This window comes from Hippopotamus amphibius, chromosome 10, assembly GCF_030028045.1.
Source record: "Hippopotamus amphibius kiboko isolate mHipAmp2 chromosome 10, mHipAmp2.hap2, whole genome shotgun sequence".
Lineage (NCBI taxonomy): Eukaryota > Metazoa > Chordata > Mammalia > Artiodactyla > Hippopotamidae > Hippopotamus > Hippopotamus amphibius.
The window spans coordinates 13,496,556-13,518,000 of record NC_080195.1 but is presented as its reverse complement, the minus strand read 5'-3'; the positions used below and the strand labels follow the sequence as shown (position 1 = coordinate 13,518,000).

The 21,445-nt window shown below is 39.7% G+C and overlaps 1 protein-coding gene across 1 annotated transcript; it reads left to right on the top strand.

The window, feature by feature from the left end:
- The first annotated feature begins 1,840 nt into the window (after positions 1-1,840).
- Positions 1,841-19,227, top strand: CCDC110 (coiled-coil domain containing 110). The gene is made up of 7 exons (XM_057696394.1): positions 1,841-1,895; positions 3,623-3,735; positions 4,215-4,462; positions 4,624-4,975; positions 14,866-14,931; positions 16,143-16,253; positions 17,119-19,227. The coding sequence occupies exons 1-7, from the start codon at positions 1,841-1,843 to the stop codon at positions 19,225-19,227; spliced, it is 3,054 nt and encodes a 1,017-aa protein (XP_057552377.1).
- The last annotated feature ends 2,218 nt before the right edge of the window (positions 19,228-21,445 follow it).

The window sequence follows — 21,445 nt, the reverse complement described above, 5'->3', positions numbered from 1 at the left end:
ATGATAGCCTTGTGATCTCAGGTTTTAAAAAAGATCTTCTGAAGCTAAAAAACCCAGTAGTATTTTAGTCTGGTCATAAATTGCTAAGAATAGATTTGACTAGCTTGTTTTTGTGTAAGCTCTTGAATTTGTTCCAGATTCTTGAATCTGCAGCTGTTAATGAACAGGTGAAAAGGGATTCTCTAAGAAGAGTTACTATTTGAAGGTTTTTTTAGTATTGTGACTCACAGATTTTTAAAAAAAAAATTGGCAGTACAGATTTTAATTCCAACCTTTAGCAATGAACTTCACAATAAAAATAAATAAATCAGACATTTTCAGGGCAGTTGCTGGACTGACTGACATGTGTGGCCAGAGAAAGCATATCTCCTGACAGAAAATGCTCCACTGTCTATCTGATATGAGGTCAAATGAAATAGAAACAGTCTCACCACAGAGAAAGTAGTACAGGTGACATGTGACACCATACCAGGAATCAGAAACTTTTAGTTCTAGCATTAATATTTATACCTCCTCTACACTTTTGGAAAAATTAGATGAAATATTGTCCTATCTCATAAAACCATAACTTGTTATGGGGAAAAAAAAACATCAACATAAACTGATTTAGGCAAAACCAGGGTTTCAGAATCAGGAAGTCTAGCACTGAAAAGTTAAAACAGCTTTTGAAAAGTTCCTAAACCTTCCCATGTTTCATTTTTCCCCACACAAATCTGGAAAATAACTTTTTTCCATAAAATTCCACAATTCTCAACACTATTAAGTATAAGTAAGAATATTTTACCAAAAGCTTAATTATTGGAGGAGTAATTACATCAGGGATGGAGAAAACTGAACATTGCTCAGAATAGGTGTTTTGATTCTAAACTCTGTTCACCATTTTCAAATGGGATAATGAACCCATTCAGTGTCACAGGAGCAGGAACAATGATAGGTGGGCTGAGCAAGTGTAATGCAAATTTTTGCCGGATTTTTCTGAACATCACTGAGATATCACTGAAATATCACTGACTATTTCTATGTATTGAAAATCCAGGTGCCATAGAAAACACTGGGTGCTCAACAGAGAATCTCAGAGGCTCAGGGTTCTCCTGGGCTCACTCAGGTCAGGAGAATGGGGTTTTCCCCACTTCTGCAGTCTAAAGGAAATTACACTATATTATCGTTTTTATCTAATTCTAATCTATATTCTGGGTAAGCAAATAATCACTTGACTTGAGCAACTTGGCAATGAGGAACTTTAGGTTCAAGATCAGCAGAATATGAGCACACATCAGAAAAACACATTTTAAAATATATTAAAGTATACAGCTGGTATGGAGAATTATATTCTTTACAATAAATGATGGGTCAATTGGATAGCCAGATAAAAATGGATATTGACACCTACTTCACACTCTATATAAAAATCAAATCCAGATGAACAGTGAGTCTAAATATGAAAGGTAAAACAAGAAAGCTTTTAGAAAAAAAGAAGAATCATTTCATGACCTTGCAAAAGCAGGCTTTGAGTGTCCAGTTCCACGGTGGGAAAAGAGAGAATCTGCGTGGGCTGGAGCACTGGCATGAGTAGTCAGAGCTCAAGTAGGGTGAGGAGGGTGGCCTTGCACGGGACTGGCTGGCGGTGTCAGAGGCCGGGGCGGGGGGGAATGGGGGGGAGGTGAAGGCTTTCTTCACAGCGAGGAGGCCCAGCATACAGCGATAGAGCCCAAAAGGATGAGGAGTGTGTCTAGGCGGCGGGGAGGCCCAGTACAGGGCTCAGGGTCTCACCAGAGTTGGGAAGGGGCGATGCAGAGTACTGGAACCTAAGTGGGAAAACAAGGGCAGCCATGTGGGGGCGATGGTGAGAGACTGGCAGGAGAGAGCAGATGCGTACAAGGGCATCGCTCATACAAGTAAATATATAAAGGAAAATGGGAGTCAACTTTCTCATATGGAAAGGGAGAAAACTAGAAAGAGCACTGCGATGTTGCATTGGAACTGGAGGCATTGTGAACTCCTGGTTCTCCATACAGATAAATAAACATGGATGTGAATGTGCACGTGTGCTTGTGTGCGTATATGTATATACACACACATGGAGACATTCCCTCGCTCTATCCACTAAGCTAGCCTGGGAGTATCTACACCCAGATAGCAACGTGCACACCTAGCGCTCACATCCTGGCTCCTAAATACCATTCTCCTCTAAAAGAAACCAAGGCTGCTTGGAGAAATGGCTGATTTCAGGGCTAGGGCAGGGAAAATACAGGATAAACCTGGAACATCTGACGGTGTCAAGAAAATGAAAAAGTGCTCTAATAACAAAGGAGATGTGTCAAAAGTACACAGAGGCCCGTGAAAGACACTCCCACTGACCCGATTAGGGAAACTTAAGCAACAATATAAATCACGTCAGCAACAGAAGGTAAGTGGCCATGAGTAATCAGATAAGACTTCCCTGGACATATATTATGCACAAATGCAGTGAACACCCCCAAAGAGAGTGTCCACCATCCACCTCTATTTTGGGGGGACACATTCTCTTATTATCCTTCCAGTTTCTCTCTCACCAAAGAGTAGGGTCTCCATGTCTAATTGCCATTAATGTTGTAGACACTGTAATTATTAAAGATGTTTTTAAAATTTATTATAACCATTGGCTCCAAAGATGGGCTTTTTGTATATAAATTACAATAATTTTCTGACAAATAAATTATTCTTGTTCTGAGAATATAAATATATGTGATTTAGTTTACAAAAATGAGTTTGATAATCAAATGATATTATTGTCCTAACATCTATTAAAATCAACTGACTTTCTAAGTAAAGAACTGCTTCTCTGACTGATGAACTGATTGGGGAGTATCATAAAATTAGAGTAGGTTTCTACTGAAATTAGTAGACTGGCTAAGTTTGAGTTTTTGATATTGTAGCTCTTATCTGCTTTTTATATTCCGTACTAAATGGTGTGGCTGAACCTCCCATTTAAATCCACAAGTAATTTCTGCATGTACATTTGCCATCATAATCCACAAATATTACTTACTGTAGAATATTACATTATGTAAATCTTCAGTTTATTAGATATTAATGTATAATGTTACATAAAATAGAATATTTTATAGTAATTTCTTATTTGTTAATGGAAATTTCATTAGTATAGAAATTAACTTACCAAAACGTAATGCTTTTTTATCTACATTCTCCCTTCAAAATACTGTAATTTATTCAGAATAGTGATTTAACAGACACATTGAAGAAAACTTTTGTAGCTCTTCAGAAACAGTTAACTTTGTCAATATCAATCATCAATGGAGAACCTAAGTTCTCGAAATTACAATGTGTTGAAATTGTAATTGTAGACTCTACAACACAACAAGAAAGACTGTCAAATCTTCTAGAGACCATTTCTATAGGCTAGGAAACAAGAAATTACAGCAAGTAAACACAGAAACTATGATAAAGAATTTCATTTCCATGAAAGCAAGCCACATAATTACTATATAATAAATTATTCCATCATGACTTTAAATTTCTTACTGTGACTTAAAATTTGAATTTTCAATTATTTTATATTCTATCTGCAATGGTTGTTATCGCAAAATAATAATATACACTCATTTAAAATTTTTATCTAAAGAGTTCCATTTCCTGATGGGCACTGGGATTGACTGCGGCCACGACAACCAGTTCTTAGCTGAACAAGACCCAGCTTCCAGCGCAGCATCTATCCTTTGCAAGCAGCTGACCCAGGTGTACAGGAAATGAGCACGCTCTACAGATGGAGACCGGCGCCTCTGCGACAGGTCTAACGTGTACATTTCAGTACACTGTTATTGTAAGTTCATTATTGGAAGTAGGGGTATTCTTTTAACCGCATCAGACAGAAGTCCTTTCGCAATATTGATCTAGGACAGTTCCCATCCCCAAACACTGAAACTAATCTGACGGATGGGTTGAAACAAGAGGAACAGAACAGAATAAAACAAATGGCGTCAGAAAAGAAGAGATGTTCCTAGGTGTTTGGGTGTCTCCAAATATTCCCCTTTCTCCACACAGCTTCGGTCCAACAGGTGCTGTGTTAAGTCAGAGTCTCATTAAGATCAAGTTCTGGGTCAGCAGGGGAGACGCGGGGTGGGGGGTGGGGGGACGCCCTAGTGGGATTGTCGCTGGGTTTGCGAGGCACAGGCAAAGGTGGGAACTTCTCACCTTCCCACCTTCCCACCACGTAGCTGTCGCAGGCGCCGCTCCCCGCGGGGCGGGCATACGGGACCCGGGACCCCGGACCCCGGACCCCGGCTCTCGCCGTCCCCGTCCCCACCCCCACCCCTACCCCTGCGCGCGCCCCGCCGCCGCTCGCGGAGGCCCGCCCACCCCGTTACCAAGCAACGAGCTACCCAGGCGAGAAGCAACCGAGCAGAATGCCTGGGAGAAGGGAAGGCGGTTGGGAAGAGAGCTTGAGCAGCAGAAATGAGCCCGGGTAAGAGCCGGGCTGGGGGCTGTCCTTTGAGGGGCGCCCTGGGACATGGACCGGTGGTGGGAGCGCCGCCTCCCCCGCCCCGGCCCCGTCACCCCCAAGGCGGGTCCCGCCCGGAGTGAGGATCTGCGAGACTAGCCGCACACCTCCGCCCGCCCCGAGAGGAAAGCACCGCCAGCATCCCCGCGCCCACCCCGCTTCCAGCCTCGGAGCCGCCCGGCCCTGCGGCGTGGCCCCAGCGCGCCCTCCCGTGGCCGCTCGGGGCGCCAGCGGCCCGAATCCCCGCTCCTTGCCTCCCTTCTCCCAGCAAAACCAAGAGCCAAAGCCGAGTACTGTTCTGTTACAGAAAAGCATCCTGAGGAAGAGGATGAGGTTGACTGCGTTCTCCTTTCAGCGTCCAAGATCCTAAATTCCTCTGAGGGGGTTAAGGAAAAAGGTTTCAGTGACACAGGTAAAAGCTCCCAGGCCATGGCTCCGATGGCAGTGATGTTTCTACCTTTTTACTACAGGCAACCGGTACGTTGCTAAATCCACTGGCCCAACTGGTGTACTTCCGGTAACTATTCACATGATACTAATAATAACTAACAGGGAATATTTATTTGTGCCAGATGTTGTTCTGAGCACTTAAATGTATCAGCTCTTTTAATCCTCACAACCCTATGAAGGAGGTACTACCATTCTCCTCATATTACAAGTGAGGAAACTGAGGCACAGAGTGGTTTACTCCCCAAGGTCACACAGGTAACAACGGATAGCACCAGTATTCATCAGGGTAGTTCCAGAGTCCAGACCGTAACCTCCATGCTACAGTATACTGCTTCTCTGAATACCAAATAAGAATTGCTGATTTTTTGGACAGTCACTAAAAAGACCTATTTTCCAAAAGAAATAACTTTTATAGTAAATATCTGTGGACTACAGGATATTGTATAGGGAGGGTGTTTGAAATAGTTAAAGAGCGGCAGTTTTCACGCTGCATATAAACCACGAATAAGATGTGGAGGGGATCTGAGAACACTGAAGTTGGAGTCTCACTTCCTTGAGAGAAGGGCTCTAAGAGGGGCCTGGTGTTCCTGTGAGAAGCCAGGGAAGGAGCAGAGCAGGATGGGCGAAAGGCAGTCTCTAGACTGATGGGCCACACTGGGATCCTACAGGTTGCCCATAAGTCACACAGGACACATGGGCAGTCCAGACGCACGGGTGCTGGGAGAAGCAGTGAGCCAGAGACCTGAGGTCAGGACAGGATATGACCACCTTCGTGAACCCGGCACCCTCACAAAGGCCTTGTTGAGGGCTCTGGGGAAAGGGCTGGAGCAGCCACACCCCCATAGACAAAAGACACAAGACACCTGGATGCCCAGCGACCACCAGGATAAGCCACACCTCAGTGAAGGCCCCGGGGCAGCGCGCCGACCTACCCCCTCTCAGCTCTTCTGTGCCCCACCTGCCTGCACGAGGCCAGGCAGGCATCCATCCCTGTGCAACAGGAGGGGTGACGGGAAGCCCTGAATGGGGGAGAAAGTCCTCATGGAGAGTTTAGACACGGAGACAGCTCCATACCAAGAGAGAGCATGTAAGGTCAGGAGAGACTGAGGGACCATAACTGGGCAAGACCATGTGTTCTCTAACATGAGCGAGATGGAAGGCTCTGGAGAAAATAGCCAGCATTCACAGAAAATGAAGTTACATACAAAATAGCACATATGCTTGTGTGAGCGGTACAGTCTTTCTTGCTACAGCACGGTGGGTATAGGGGCGGGGACTCAATACGCGAGAGATATTCCAAGTCAGGCGCCGCCAAGGATGGCAGGGATTTCCTGCCTACAGCCAAAGGCAAGACTAGGAGGTGCGACCTCGTGCCCTCCCCTCTTTCTGTTCTCTTAGCTGCACTCCATCGTCACCAAGTGATCCATTTCCCTGGGTCTGACCAACAGAACTGACGTGATTTGCATAAATAATGCTGAATTACAACGTCATATAATATTTCTCAGATCTCTGATTTTAAAAGAACAAGTCGTTAGTATATGGAGCGGAGTACATGGAGTGTCAGAGGTGGGTGGGGAGTGTGCAGCTTTATTTCAAATAGGGCGGCAGGAGACCTCACTTAGCAGATGACATCTGAGCAAAGATCTGAAGGGGGTAGAGGAGTAATCAGTGCAGATTTCCAGGGAAAGAACATTCCAGGCAGAGAGAACAGCAGCTGCAAAGGTCCTGAGGTGGAAGAGTGTCTGGCATGTTTGAGGAAAAGCTAGTGACAGGAGCAGAATGAACAAGGAGGAGGATGGGAGAAGGGTTCAGAGAGGAAGCTGGGCTTTGTGATTCCATGTGACGATGTGGGGTTTCATTCTGAGCAAAAGCATTGGAGAATCTGAGCAGCCATCCCTCCCCACCATCTCTATTAGAAATTTTAAATTGATCAAATCATCATCATATTGACAATACCCTTGCTGCTACAGTAAGACAGTAAGTTCTTCCTGTGTGCCATGCACTGTGTAAGGCTTTACCTACAAACGAGACACTGATCCCTCAGAGCGAGCGGTTGGCAAAGCCAGGATTCAAACTCAGGCAGCCTGGCTCCATAGCTCCCACGACAAAGCCTCGTGCAGGTACATACATCCCCGCCCCCCGCCTGCTGTGTGCCTTACTTTTCTCCACAGGATTACTCCCATCTTACACACAATATCCTTCATTCCCCTCACATGGGCAGGGATTTTGCATATTTTGTTCACTGTAGGAGCCCCAGCACCTTGGACAGTACTTGATTCGTAGCAGGTGCTCAAAAACAGTTGCTAGATGAATGAACGAAGGCTTGGGTAGAACAGCTCACAAGGCTCATAAAACAGTTACTTCTAGGAGTGAGTGTGAATTGTCACAGCAAAACTTGGTATTTGAACCTGAGAATTAAAAATCTTTGACTGCAGAGTGTCTAACATCCTATATAGAATCATTACCACACTGCGTTTTTAAAACTCATTTGTTCTCCTTGCTCTGTTAGCTACAGGTATGCCCTTAAAACTTTCTCTGTACACTGAATATGACATAATCTTCTGCAGACTTCAGAATAAATTCCCCATATCTTTACCTTAATATCAGTCATCCTGCTGATAACTGCCTTGTTTTTAAATTCTGACACAAATATGAAACAGCCAGAGAATTTAAGTTGAATATAATCTGAGTAGCATTTCTCACAATCTCAATAGAGTATAAGCTTCTTCAGGGCTGGCACCATATCCTCTACTTAGTCAAACTACTTCCCAACATTGTACTTTTAGCAAGGACTTCATAAATGGCGACGTGTGATTGGGTTCCCTCTCCTGTGCTTCATTGATAATTTCCCTTCCAGTTCTAGAATCACATAATTCCATGAGGTTCTTTAAATATTGATGAATTTTCAAATTATCTTCCCTTTGGGAATAAGTAGTAGCCAATGTCTCTGAAACTCATAAGAAAAACAAAAAGTTCTTTTAATAGCTTTTAAAATAGATGGGTCCAACTCCCTGCCTACTCTAGATCTTCACTGAATCATCTCAACTTTGCTGGAGGAAAACATTCATGTCTGAGTCATACCATGGATCTCAATGCTATTTAGAAAAGTCAACTTTATTTCCCCAGCAAATGCTTTTGCAAGCCCTGTCTAGGATAACTATTTCACTCTTCTTGTTTCCTCAAATTTCCAACACCTCTCGCCGCTACCTCCCAATGTGTAACATGACCTCACACTATATGAAAAAACAGAAACAATCAGACCCAAACTCCCCGACCCTCAACCTTAAAATTCTGCTGACCTACCTGGCTGTGTCCTATATTCTCTGCTGTTGCCCACTTCAGTGGAAAGATTGTCCCTGCTCAATCACAGGCCATTTCCTCCACATCGCATCTCTCCTGGAATTCTCGAGTACTCAACTTTGGCCATTAGCCTCCCTCATTCTCCAGAATTATTATTCTCCGTTTCCACCATATGATTCCCACAGCAAGCAGGCATATTAGACTCGCTCGTGGTTAAAAAAATCTTCTTAACTCCACATCTCTTCCAAAACTCCCTATCCCCGCCAGGCCCCTTACCCCCTGGCACAGTAAAGCCAAAAGCGTTGCCCACAAAGCTTCACATTCTATCTCCCCTCGAGCCATTTCATGTGGGCTTCTGAGCTCCTAACAGCACAGAAACTACCCGTCCAGGCCAGCAGCAGGGTCCATATTTGCCGATACAGTGCTCCTAACACTCCCCTGACCCAGAGACTGGACTACCCAGCTGCCTGCTGACATCTCCACTTTGATGTCCAACAGAAAACTTAACTTGAACAGATCTAAGCAAGTTTTCCCTAAAACATGTTCCTGCCCCAGTCTTTCCCACTGCGGTAAATGGCATTATCACTCGTCTGCCTGCTCCCACCAAAAACCGAGGCTTCACCCTTCCTTCCTCAACGCTGGCACATCTAATCCTCCAGCAATGCCTCCTCTCCAAAACATATTCTGAATCCACCTATTTTCCTCCATTCCCCCACTGCCATTCTAGCCCAAGATACCTTTGTCTCTCCCTTGGATTAATGCAATAACCTGGCAGCTGCCGCCTTCTACTCCAGTATCATGCAGGAGAGAGTCCTGTAACTTTTTTAGTCAGATCAAATCATTCTCGTGATTGAAACCTCCCAGAGCTTCTCATTTCTCTTAAAATAAAGCCAAACCCCTCAGGCTGGCCTGCCAGATTCTAACCTCGCCCTGTCTCCCTCTGACCTTTTATCACACTGTGTTCCCATCAGCTCTGTAAGCTGCATCCACATGGGCTTTCTTTCTGTTCCAAACACAGATAACGCATGCTCTGCTTCAGGATCTGGCTGTTTCCTCTGCTCTGAATCTCTTCCTACAGATATCCACATGGCTGGCCCCTTCTTATCACGCAGGAGTATCAGCTGAAGCCACAAAATACCAGATAGGCCTTTTCTAACCACCCTCACCAATGTCCCCATCCCCCCTCACTGTCACAGTAGCCCATTTTCTTTGTGTTATTTATCACTAGTTGGAAGTATCTTGTTTATATCTTTGGTTTGCTTTTTTCTGTTTACTTTGTGTTTTAGAATGTAGGCATGTGAGAACAGGAGCTCTGGCTGATTTATTCATGGCTGCGTCCATAGTAACTACAGTGGAGCACATCACATAGCGGACACTCAAACTTAAATGTGTGCTATTACTGAATGAATGAACCACTCAAACATGAAATGATATTTAAGCCTAAATCATGAAGTTATCAAAATTTTTATAGACTTTCAGGTAGAGATTTTTAGAGCCAAAGATCCCAGACCTTCACAGATGATTCTGGCAAGGCAATCTATAGCCTGGTTCATAACCACCTTTGACTTTCAGAAGCAGTAAAGAAAGCCAAAGGGGGGAAAGCGGGGATGGGGGAGGGAATGCAGTTGGGGTGGGATGAATTGGGAGACTGGGATTGACGTATATGCACTAATATGTATAAAATAGAAGTTGCTGTATAACAAAGGGAGTTCAACTCGAGGATGGATGATGCCTTAGAGGACTGGGATGGGGAGGGTGGGGGGAGTCGAGGGAGGGAGGGAATACGGGGATATGTGTATAAAAACAGATGATTGAACTTGGTGTACCCCTCAAAAAATAATAAATAAATAAAATTTTTAAAAAATCAAATTGTACACTTTAAATATATGCTGTTTATTTATGTCAATTATATCTCAATAAAACTTTTTTTTGAAGATACTATAAAACCACATTAATTCAGATTCTGTTTAATTTGGAATTTGTGATCATTTGCCAAGGTTGACATTTCCCTTCATATTATCTTGAAGAAAGTTTTAACTGAATAGATGAATAGCTTATGGTGGGGGCTGTTTAACCTTTATGAAAGAGACAACATAATTTTAGAAGACTTTAGAACATTGTTTATATGCAAATGCATGCCATTATTTATGAATTGATTTTTGTCTATTTATTAAAGCAAGCCTAGAATAATTTGTTTTTTTGCTTTTTGGTTTTTTTTAAATTTTATTTATTTATTATTTTTTGGGGGGTACACCAAGTTCAATCATCTGTTTTTATACACATATCCCCGTATTCCCTCCCTTCCTTGACTCCCCCCACCTTGAGTCCCCCCCACCCTCCCTGCCCCAGTCCTCTAAGGCATCTTCCATCCTCGAGTTGCACTCCCTTTGTTATACAACAACTTCCCACTGACTATCTGTTTTACACTTCGTAGTATATATATGTCTGTGCTACTCTCTCGCTTCATCTCAGTTTCCCCTTCACCCCCCGCCCCCTCCCATACCTCGAGTTCTCCAGTCCATTCTCTGTATCTGCGTCCTTTTTCTTGTCACTGAGTTCATCAGTACCATTTTTAGATTCCGTATATGTGAGTTAGCATACAATATTTGTCTTTCTCTTTCTGACTTACTTCACTCTGTATGACAGACTGTAGTTCTATCCACCTCATTACATATAGCTCCATCTCATCCCTTTTTAGAGCTGAGTAATATTCCATTGTATATATATGCCACATCTTCTGTATCCATTCATTTGTTGATGGGCATTTAGGTTGCTTCCATGTCCTGGCTATTGTAAATAGTGCTGCAATAAACATGATGGTACAAGTTTCTTTTGGGATTATGGTTTTCTTTGGGTATATGCCCAGGAGTGGAATTACTGGATCATATGGTAGTTCTATTTGTAGTTTTTTAAGGAACCTCCAAATTGTTTTCCATAGTGGCTGTACCAACTTACATTCCCACCAACAGTGCAGGAGAGTTCCCTTTTCTCCACACCCTCTCCAACATTTGTTGTTTCCAGATTTTGTGATGATGGCCATTCTGATTGGTGTGAGGTGATACCTCATTGTGGCTTTGACTTGCATTTCTCTGATGATGAGTGATGTGGAGCATCTTTTCATGTGTTTGTTGGCCATCTGTATGTCTTCTTTGGAGAAATGTCTATTTAGGTCTTCTGCCCATTTGTGGATTGGGTTATTTGCGTTTTTGGTATTAAGCTGCATGAGCTGCTTGTGTATTTTGGAGGTTAATCCTTTGTCCGTTGTTTCATAGGCAATTATTTTTTCCCATTCTGAGGGTTGCCTTTTAGTCTTGTTTATGGTTTCTTTCACTGTGCAAAAGCTTTTAAGTTTCATGAGGTCCCATTTGTTTATTCTTGATTTTATTTCCATGATTCTAGGAGGTGGGTCAAAAAGCATCTTGCTTTGATGGATGTCATAGAGTGTTCTGCCTATGTTTTCCTCTAGGAGTTTTATAGTGTCTGGCCTTACATGTAGGTCTTTAATCCATTTGGAGTTTATTTTTGTGTATGGTATTAGGAAGTGTTCTAATTTCATTCTTTTACATGTTGCTGTCCAATTTTCCCAGCTCCACTTATTGAAGAGGCTGTCTTTTTTCCATTGTATATTCTTGCCTCCTTTGTCAAAGATAAGGTGCCCATAATAAAACTCTTTTTAAAAGGAAAAAGAGGATGGAAGATGCCTTAGAGGACTGGGGTGGGGAGGGTGGGGGGGACTCGAGGCGGGGGGAGTCAAGGAAGAGAGGGAATACGGGGATATGTGTATAAAAACAGATGATTGAACTTGGTGTACCCCCCAAAAAATTAAAAAAAAACAAAAAAAAACAAAAAAAAGGAAAAAGAAATCCAAAATCCTGCTACATCCCTGCGCACCCCTCCCCCCAACACACACACACACACACACACACACACACACACACACACACACACACACACACACTGTCCATCCCTTTCCTGTGATGAAGGTGGGATTCTTCAATTGGCCAAATGGTTCCAGGCTCTGAACCAGAGCTGCTCTCTCAGTGATGAGGGCCAGATCGTGAAAGGGTAGGAGGGAGTACACTTTGCCACCAGAGTCTATAACATCTGGCAGACTGCCATTCCAAAGGAGATGTGCTGACCTCTTTCAAAACCTTCTCTTACAGCAGAAACTGTCAGCCTGGGGGAACATTCTAACACAACTCTCATTTCATTCAGGACATGTTTTTTTAATTTTTTAAATAAAAATTTACAAAGCAAGTAGCCTAACATTTGGAAAAAACGAGGAATGTATGTCACGAAATTTGCAAATATATAGTCTCTCCCCTGTTGCAGATCTATAATCAATTTTCTAGGAAGGAACACATGGATCTTTATAGCATTTGCTTAAGAGCATGACAAAAATTATGTTTCTATTAATCCAAACTGTTTTCCATGTTAAGGAAGAAAAACATCACATGGCTGTTTCATAGACACTGAGACCTACACAGTACTTTGCCATCAAAGTACTACATAGGGTCTAAAAAGTACTATATAAGGGTCTCCCGTAACATGAGAATTGTTCATTTTTTTTACCAAAAAAATTATAGCTTATATCCCGGAAACAAAGATATCTGAGTTTCAGAGAATTCTAAGTTTGGTGTTACAAGTTAATGGTTTACTATAAAAGTAAAACCACTGTTGCAACATCATGTAGGTGCAGTATTTTAAGTCAGATGAGAATTATTTCTTAAACTTATTATGCAGCTAGCACTGGGTTCTTCTTAACGTGAACATCAATTGTCTCATTATCTCTTTGCCTCACCACCCAAGAAATCTAGGAGACTGCTTTCCATTAACGTGGTTTAAAAATAACACTTAAGAATTAAATCACATAGTTTTTCAATCTTACTTTTTAGAACACGGCTGCATATCAGAATCTGAAAATCAAATCCAACCACAATCAGCATTGAAAGTGAGTATATTTCATTTTATTTTCTCAGAAAACCTGTGTAAAGTCTGACCTTTTGCATAATACTTCCCAAATATATACGGGTTTTCCACAGAAGTCTTCATCAAAATGCACTGGAGAGTAAGAATGATTCAGAATGTGAGTCACCTGACCCTCAGATGATCCTTGTAATAGGCAACTTTGGGGGATATTTTTTTTAATCGTAACAAAATGCATGTTCACCTAAAAATGTTCAATTTCATACTTTGTGTAATTTTGTTGTTGTTTTTTTCCCTGTGAAAAAGATTTATTAAAAGTCTAAGATTCTAACAGAAGATTAAACATATGAATGAGGGTATCTTCAGAAAATAAGAAACCATGCAATCAATACAAACAAAACAGTAGTCATCAATCAACCAATGCTGATGCTGGGCTGGGTACAGAACTGAAGACAGGGGAGATTCAGTTCCTGCCCACCTAGCGTTTACAGTCTATTAAGGAAGAAAGACACTGGGGCAGAATCACACACAGTACAAGTTACAAATGAATTAAATGCAGATACTTGTGATAGATCAGTAGAAAAATAGGCTACTAAACAGTTTGTACAATAGCATCCCATTCTCAGAAAAACAAATGCATAAACAAATACGTTGATGCATTGCAAAGAAGATGGGAGGTTATATAATGATATGATAACAGTAATGATGCCAAGTAGTGAGATTCATTCAAAACCATCTTGGTTAAACATCTACAAGGAAGTAGAATTGTTTATTTTTCTACTGTTAATGTAAACTTTTTCCTACAACCCTTGACCCTTGTTTAATTTTAGCTTTTTTTTAAAGATAGCTTCTACTTTAAACTACTTGTAGTTCAAAATTTGACCAACTGCCATCTTACTCCACATCAGATTTGCGATTCTCCTTGTCTTATCTCAACATTGTTTTGAACCATTCAGTGTTTAGATCAATTCTGCAGCCTTCCAGGCATCATTTATTCACACAATTGACATTTACTGAGTTTCTGCTAGAGTTCATGTTCTATTGCCACATGCTGTGCATTCAGCTATAAGCAGAGAGAGATGTGGAGCCTAGCTTCATAGAGCTTAGAGTCCAGGAAAGAAGACTGGTTATGCAAAGCACTGGATAAATTATTGTAACTGACCTCAACAGAGAATTCTATGTTGGTTACACTGATTTTAGACCTTTCCAACATTGACTAAAGATTCCTGTGACACAAAACCTTGGTTTTCAAAAGCTTTTAATTACTTGTCTCAAATTTTTTTATTATATTTTTGGGGGGTACACCAAGTTCAATCATCTGTTTTTATACACATATCCCCATATTCCCTCCCTCCCTCAACTCCCCCCCCACCCTCCCCATCCCAGTCCTCTCAGACATCTTCCATCCTCGAGTTGGACTCCCTTTGTTATACAACTTCCCACTGGCTATCTATTTAACAGTTGGTACTATATATATGTCTGTGCTACTCTCTCACTTCGTCTCAGCTTCCCTTTCACCCCCCGCCCCCCCCAAACCTCGAGTTCTCCAGTCCATTCTCTGCATCTGCGTCCTTGTTCTTGTCACTGAGTTCATCAGTACCATTTTTAGATTCCGTATATGTGAGTTAGCATACAATATTTGTCTTTCTCTTTCTGACTTCACTCTCTATGACAGTGTAATTTTGTTATAGGCCCTTCAGCATCAGCTGGAATCGTTTCAGGCTCTCCGAATACAGACGTTGCAGAATGTTAGCATGGTATGTTTCTTTTAATTTACATAGAAAATATGCAAACTGAGGACACCATCCGGCGTTTCTAAGCTGATGATCACTAGCCGATTGATTAGTTGATATCGAATGTAATAACACAGAGGCCGCAACCTATTCTAGACCCAAAATTTGGAGGAAACTACATTCGGTTATACTTGTATTTGGATATGAGCCAAAAGAAATAACACTCAGTGATTTTTGTAAAAGAAACAACATTTAAAGTCCTAGCTATATATAGTCTTCAAATACGGACTCTCGTAAGTAACATAAAATCTAACTCAAACTGACGAAAGAAAAAGTATATTTTATTAGCCCCGGTAACGCAAACTCTAGGGATAGTTCACTTGGGCATGGCTACATCCATAGGACCAGGACTCACGTCATCAGGCAACCAGCCCATTTCTTATCTTGGTTCTGCCTTTGATGGTAATGGATTCTCAGACTCCAAGTGGTAGCAAAAGGGTTGCTAGAAGTTCCGGCCTTTATCCTTCCAGACTCCAGTCAGACAGAGGAGTGAGCGTGCTTTTCCCTCTTAACAGTTTGTACTGAGTTCTTGGCCTGATTCTGATGGCCCCACATGCAGTGCTTGAAGCAGTCACTGCTCAAAGGGAGGCAATGCTCTGACTGGTCACACACCCACCCCTTGGAGCTGGAAGTGGGGTCTGTATCACCAAAGGCACATGGACTTTATCCAGAAGAAATAAGGGGTAGTGTTAACAGAAGGACAGGGCATGGGGGTACATAACACAGTGCATCTTCAGTAAAGACCCAATATAAACTCCATCCTGATATTCTTGTACTACAAGCAACTGCAGGGAAATGGGAGGAGAAGATAAAATCTTCCCGAGGCTGAAAGAATAGATTCCATTCTGATGACAGAGATGAAAGATCACTGATTTATTCAACAATGTAAAAATCAAACATCTACAATTACTTTAATTCATAAGATTTTATTGTTTTCCTAAACTGTCTTTCTGATTTTATAATCATGTAGTACAGGCATACTTTTCTTAAAGATTCCTTCAATGATAGAGAGTACAATAAATTAAACTTTAATTTATATTTTATATGATGGAAAAGAATTTTTACGTGTAGGAAATTTAAAGGTATCTTTTAATTATAATATCTACTATCCTTATGCATTCATAAGTTTATAAATCTAAAATCAAAGTCTAACATTCTTAATATATCTTTTAAAGGTACAGTCAGAAATCAGCGAAATACTGAACAAAAGTATTATCGAAGTAGAAAAACCGCAATTTAGCTCAGAAAAAAATCTAGTACTCGGCACATGCAATGAAAAGGCTTTGGTATGCTATTCAGTACAAAATCATTTCCATATTTAGGTACTTCAGAAATGTTACTACAACCAGTTTATCTTCACCTTTACATTCTCCCTTTCTTCACAGGGCAACTGGATTGTCAGAGATGAAAATAAGGAAACTCCTGTCCTAAAAACCTTAAAAGATGTGCGTTCACCTCTGTACTTCTGCAATTTTCTTGTTTCTCCTAGGAGAGCATGCGAGGGGCATTTGACTTAGTCCATATACCTAAAGATTCCCAAGTAAATTGAAATACAAGGCAGTTTTTATAGTCTTTCTCTCCACTTTTGAGTTTTTTCTACTTTTAGGATTGACTTAGACCTAGAGTGAGTTCTCTAAAACAGGCCCAGAGTCACTGTGTCTATACTTATTAGAACTCACATTTCCAGAACAGTCACAGCCCTCGATCCATTTGAAACTAGGAAGACAAGCTAAGGTTGACAATAGCCTAGAACTGGAAATTTTCATTTTCCTTAAACTTGCATTTGAACTATTGCTTCTCTCTTCCTCACCTATCTATGCTGGTCTCTTGAGGAACGCTGAATTTCTGTTTCTGGAATTGAGGGGTTGGCTCTTCTGTCTCACCCGCTAAGGAAATAAGTGCAATTTCTAAGCAAATTGTGAAGACCAGAGTTAAGAGCTCAAAATAACAGCAGATTTTTCTGGAGAAAATGAATCCTACTTTTTAGGCCTCTTTGCTGCAGAAATGGATAAAATGTTCATTCTAGTTATACTAAAAATAAATCCTCCACAAAATATTAATTTTTGTGGAGGATTTATTTTTAAATATCTTAATTTGTTGGTCATGTAGCAAATGATAGTACATTCATAGTGTGATTTTTATTGTTACTAGCCTATAGAGAATCAAGAAGAAACCCTTTCTATGGAGGAAATTCATCATCTTGAGGATTCTAGGACTCTTCATTCAGTAGAAGAAAAATTCAGTAGTGATATTGTTAACAGTCTCTCTCAAGGTATAAATATTCCATGCCAGATACATTTCAAGGACATATTAACTCTGAGACCTTCAACAGATAATTTAGCTTCAGAAAACTCTGACATGTTGAAGAATTATAATAATCTTTATGATTTTCTACCTCATGCACCTCAAAATGGGATGTCTCAAGCTGATACGGTAATTCTGGATAAGTCCAAAATGACTCTGCCTTTTCTCAAGCATGGATTTTGTGAAAATTTAGACGATATTTGCCATTCTATCCAACAAATGAAGGAAGAGCTTCAAAAGTCACATGATAGAGAACTAGCACTTACAAATGAATTGCAAACTTTAAAAGCTGTTCCAAGGAATGGTAACTATGACCTGCCCCCCATGCACAAGGAAAAAATTGACTTTATTAAGGAAGAAAATATTGAAAGTAACTTAAATGAAGATATAAAATCAAAGAGAATTTTGGAATTAGAAGCATTAGTAAACAAATTACTCCCACTTAGGGAAACAGTGTCAAAATTCCATGTGAATTTTTGTAGGAAATGTAAAAAATTATCTAAGAGTGAAATACACAGGGGGAAAAAGCATGAGAAGAATAATAAAGAAATTCCTATCACTGACAAGAATATTGCAGATTTAAAACTCCATTCCAGAGTTCCAAGACATACACTGGCATTCTTTGACCCAACAAAATATGAAATGAAAGACAAAGAAAGACAACCATTTGCAGTAAAACAAGGATCAATAATATTGGAAAATGAGAAGACATCCAAAGTCAATTCTGTTACTGAGCAGTGTGTAGCAAAAATTCAGTACTTACAGAATTACCTGAAAGAATCTATGCAGATACAGAAAAAAGTAATGAAACTAGAGAATGAAAATCTAACCCTGAAAACGAAAATTAAACCTCTTGTCTTTACCACACAGTCTCTGATACATAAAATTGAAATGTATGAAAAGCAACTTAAGACATTGGTTGAAGAAAAAAACACTATTCAGTCCAAGTTAATTAAAGCAGAAGAAGATGGCAAAGAATGTCTTAAAGAATTGAAAAAAATAATTTGTAACTATAGTGTTCTCCAAGGACAAAATAAAACCCTAGATGAAAAAAAAAGTCAACTTTCTTTGGAGAAGCAACAAATGATAGAAACATTAGAACAACTAAAAAGTAAGGAACACAAAACTCAAAGTGACATGGCCATTGTCAATAATGAAAATAAACGATTGACCATAGAAATGGAATCAATGAAAACAAATATTCTATTGATACAAGAGGAAAAAGAAATGTTAGAGAAAAAGACATACCAGCTTCTAAAGGAAAAAGGCTCACTTGAAAATGAACTAAAAGAAAACCAGCTAGAGATAATGCAGCTAAAAGAGAAAGAAAGATTGGCAAAAACTGAACAAGAGACACTTCTTCAAATAATAGAAACAGTTAAAAATGAAAAGCTTAATCTTGAAACGACTTTACAAGAATCTACTGCTGCGAGAGAAATGATGGAAAGAGAAATTGAGGATATTCAAACATACCAATCTACCGCAGAAGAGAACTTTCTGCAAGAAATAAAAAATGCAAAATCAGAAGCAAGTATTTATAAGAACAGTTTGTCAGAAATGGGCAACGAATGTGAAATGTTATCAAAAATGGTAATGGAAATTAAAACTGATAATCAGATTCTAAAAGAAGAACTAAAAAAACATAGTCAAGAAAGTATAAAATTTGAAAACAGCATCAGTAGACTTGAGGAAGACAAAATACTTTTAGAAAACTATGTAAGAAGTATAGAGAATGAAAGGGATACCTTGGAATTTGAGATGCAGAATCTTCAAAGAGAATATTTAAATCTAAGTGGAAAAATCTGTAGTCATCATATTGACCTATCAAAAATGGGTTACATTTCAAGAAGAGAGAAATTCCATTTTGACATCTATGATATTTATGAAGACACCTCTAGTCCTAGGAGTAGGCCTTTAGCCCCTGATTTGACAGGTATGTATATTGTGGTGGGTTAGTAGAAATGTGTTTAAGATTCTTTTAGCTTATCGGGCATTAGCCAGAGGACAGTAATAAGAAGATGAATACAATTTAGTTATGTAAGATTTGTATCCAATTTATTATACAGTGGAAATTTTTAGAGATTTTGCTCTTTTGATAAAATTCATGTTATTTTATTTATACTACTTCTATACATTGTATATGCCCAAAGCAACTCTGGCAGCAAGCAGATTTTTTTTTAATTATTATTTTTCTGCAGTATACTTAGAAATCCCACCTTTTAAAAAATTCTTCTTTTTTTTCCCAGGAATTCCAAGTAAACTGTACCAATTGCCTCCATCCAAGACATGTAAATAAATTTCTAAAATCAATGTTTCAAAATCCTTCGTCCAAATTTTTTCAACAGAAAATTTTATATTCACTTTTACAGGTGATTACAATTACCTTATAATCAATTAGACCAGTTTTTTTAAATTAGAAATTGGAATTTCTAATATATATTTTTATGTTGTCAAGAACTGTAAACAGTCTGAGACTATTCCAACTTGGAAGCTAACATGTTAGCCTGACAGTTTCATTGGTTCTAGTGGAAGACAGACACCTGGGCCAGAGATAAAGGCCGGTTTGTTGCTCACAGCAATAGCAGGCGCTAGAGCAACAGCACTTTTGCATGAGCTCTCCAAGCCCCAATTCCTATAGGCAACATGAAAAGGGTTCACACAGGGTTGCATTACAAGAGAAAACTGTGAGCTTTCGGAACCATTTCTTTTATGAGTGCAGTAAGCATGCCTGTCCTTTGCTCTAGATGGAAACATGACCTTTATTATACAGGACAGTTAGATTACCTGTCCTTGCTCCAGAGGAGAAGCTATCTCTAGGTTCCAAGACTGCTCATTATACAAGTAAACTTACTGAATTTCGTCAAATGCTTTTTCTGCATTGTATTGAGGTGATCATGTGTTTTCCCCCTTCAATCTGTAAATACGGTGATTACATTAATTAATTTTGAAACATTATACCAACCTTGAGTTACTGAGACAAACTTCATCATATATCAAGTATTATCCTTTTAACATATACTTCTGGATTCAATTTGACAATATTTTGTTAAGGATTTCTGCTTCTATGTTCAAGATATTGGTATCTATATTATTTTCCTTTTATGTCTTTATCTGATTTTGGTGTCAAGAAAATGCTGGCCTCATAAAATATGAGGTCAGGTTTTCCAACAGGAAAGTGTTCCTTCTTCCTCTATTTTCTGAAAGAATTAGTGTAGAATTGGTATTATTATTTCTTTCTAAATACATAATTCACCAGAGAGCTTGGAGTTTTCTAAATGGGAAGGTTTTACACTGCAAAATCAATTCCACTGATAGATATAGAACTACTGTTTTCTATTTCTTCTTGAGTCAGTTTTGATCATTCTTTTGTCTATGGAATTTTTTTTTAATATTTATTTATTTTTATTTGGCTGCACCAGGTCTTTGCTTGCAGCATGCAGGATCTTTGTTGCCTCATGTGGGATCTTTGTTGCCTCATGTGGGATCTTTGGTTGTGGCATGTGGGATCTCTAGTTGTGGCATGTGGGCTCTTAGCTGCAGCATGCAGGATCTAGTTCCCTGACCAAGGATCAAACCCAGGCTCTCTACACTGGGAATGAGGATTCTTAGCTGCTGGACCACCGGGGAAGTCCCTGTCTATGGAATTTTTTGAAACTCCTTATTCTCTGATGGTCCCCTTATGATTCATTTTTCTGGACTCATTATTTTACTATTGTGTTATTAGGGTCAGAGAAGAGCCAGCAAATCAGTGTGTTCTGTCTGCCAGTTTTAATTGGAAGCCCCTAATACATTGGTGTTTTTGATTACAATATAAATAGCTTCTTAGTATATTTTTGATTAGAACAAATATCCTCTTTCAAATTTTCATAGCATATCTTCACATTTTGTCTTCAAAATAAAATCTGAAATTAGCTAGTCAAGTTTTATTGTTTTTAATTCTATAGGGACTTATTAAATTGCATTAAATTTATTTATGTATTAGAAATAAATAGCATGTTTACAATATTTAGTCTCCCTGGAACATGGTATATTGCTCAGGCTTCCTTTTAAATCTGCATTTTAATCCTAAGTTTCCACAGTTTTTTTCTACTGTAAATACAATAGTTTTCACATTTCCTAATGGACATATGGAAAAAACTATCTTTTTTGCAGGTCATTATATACATCTGTATAT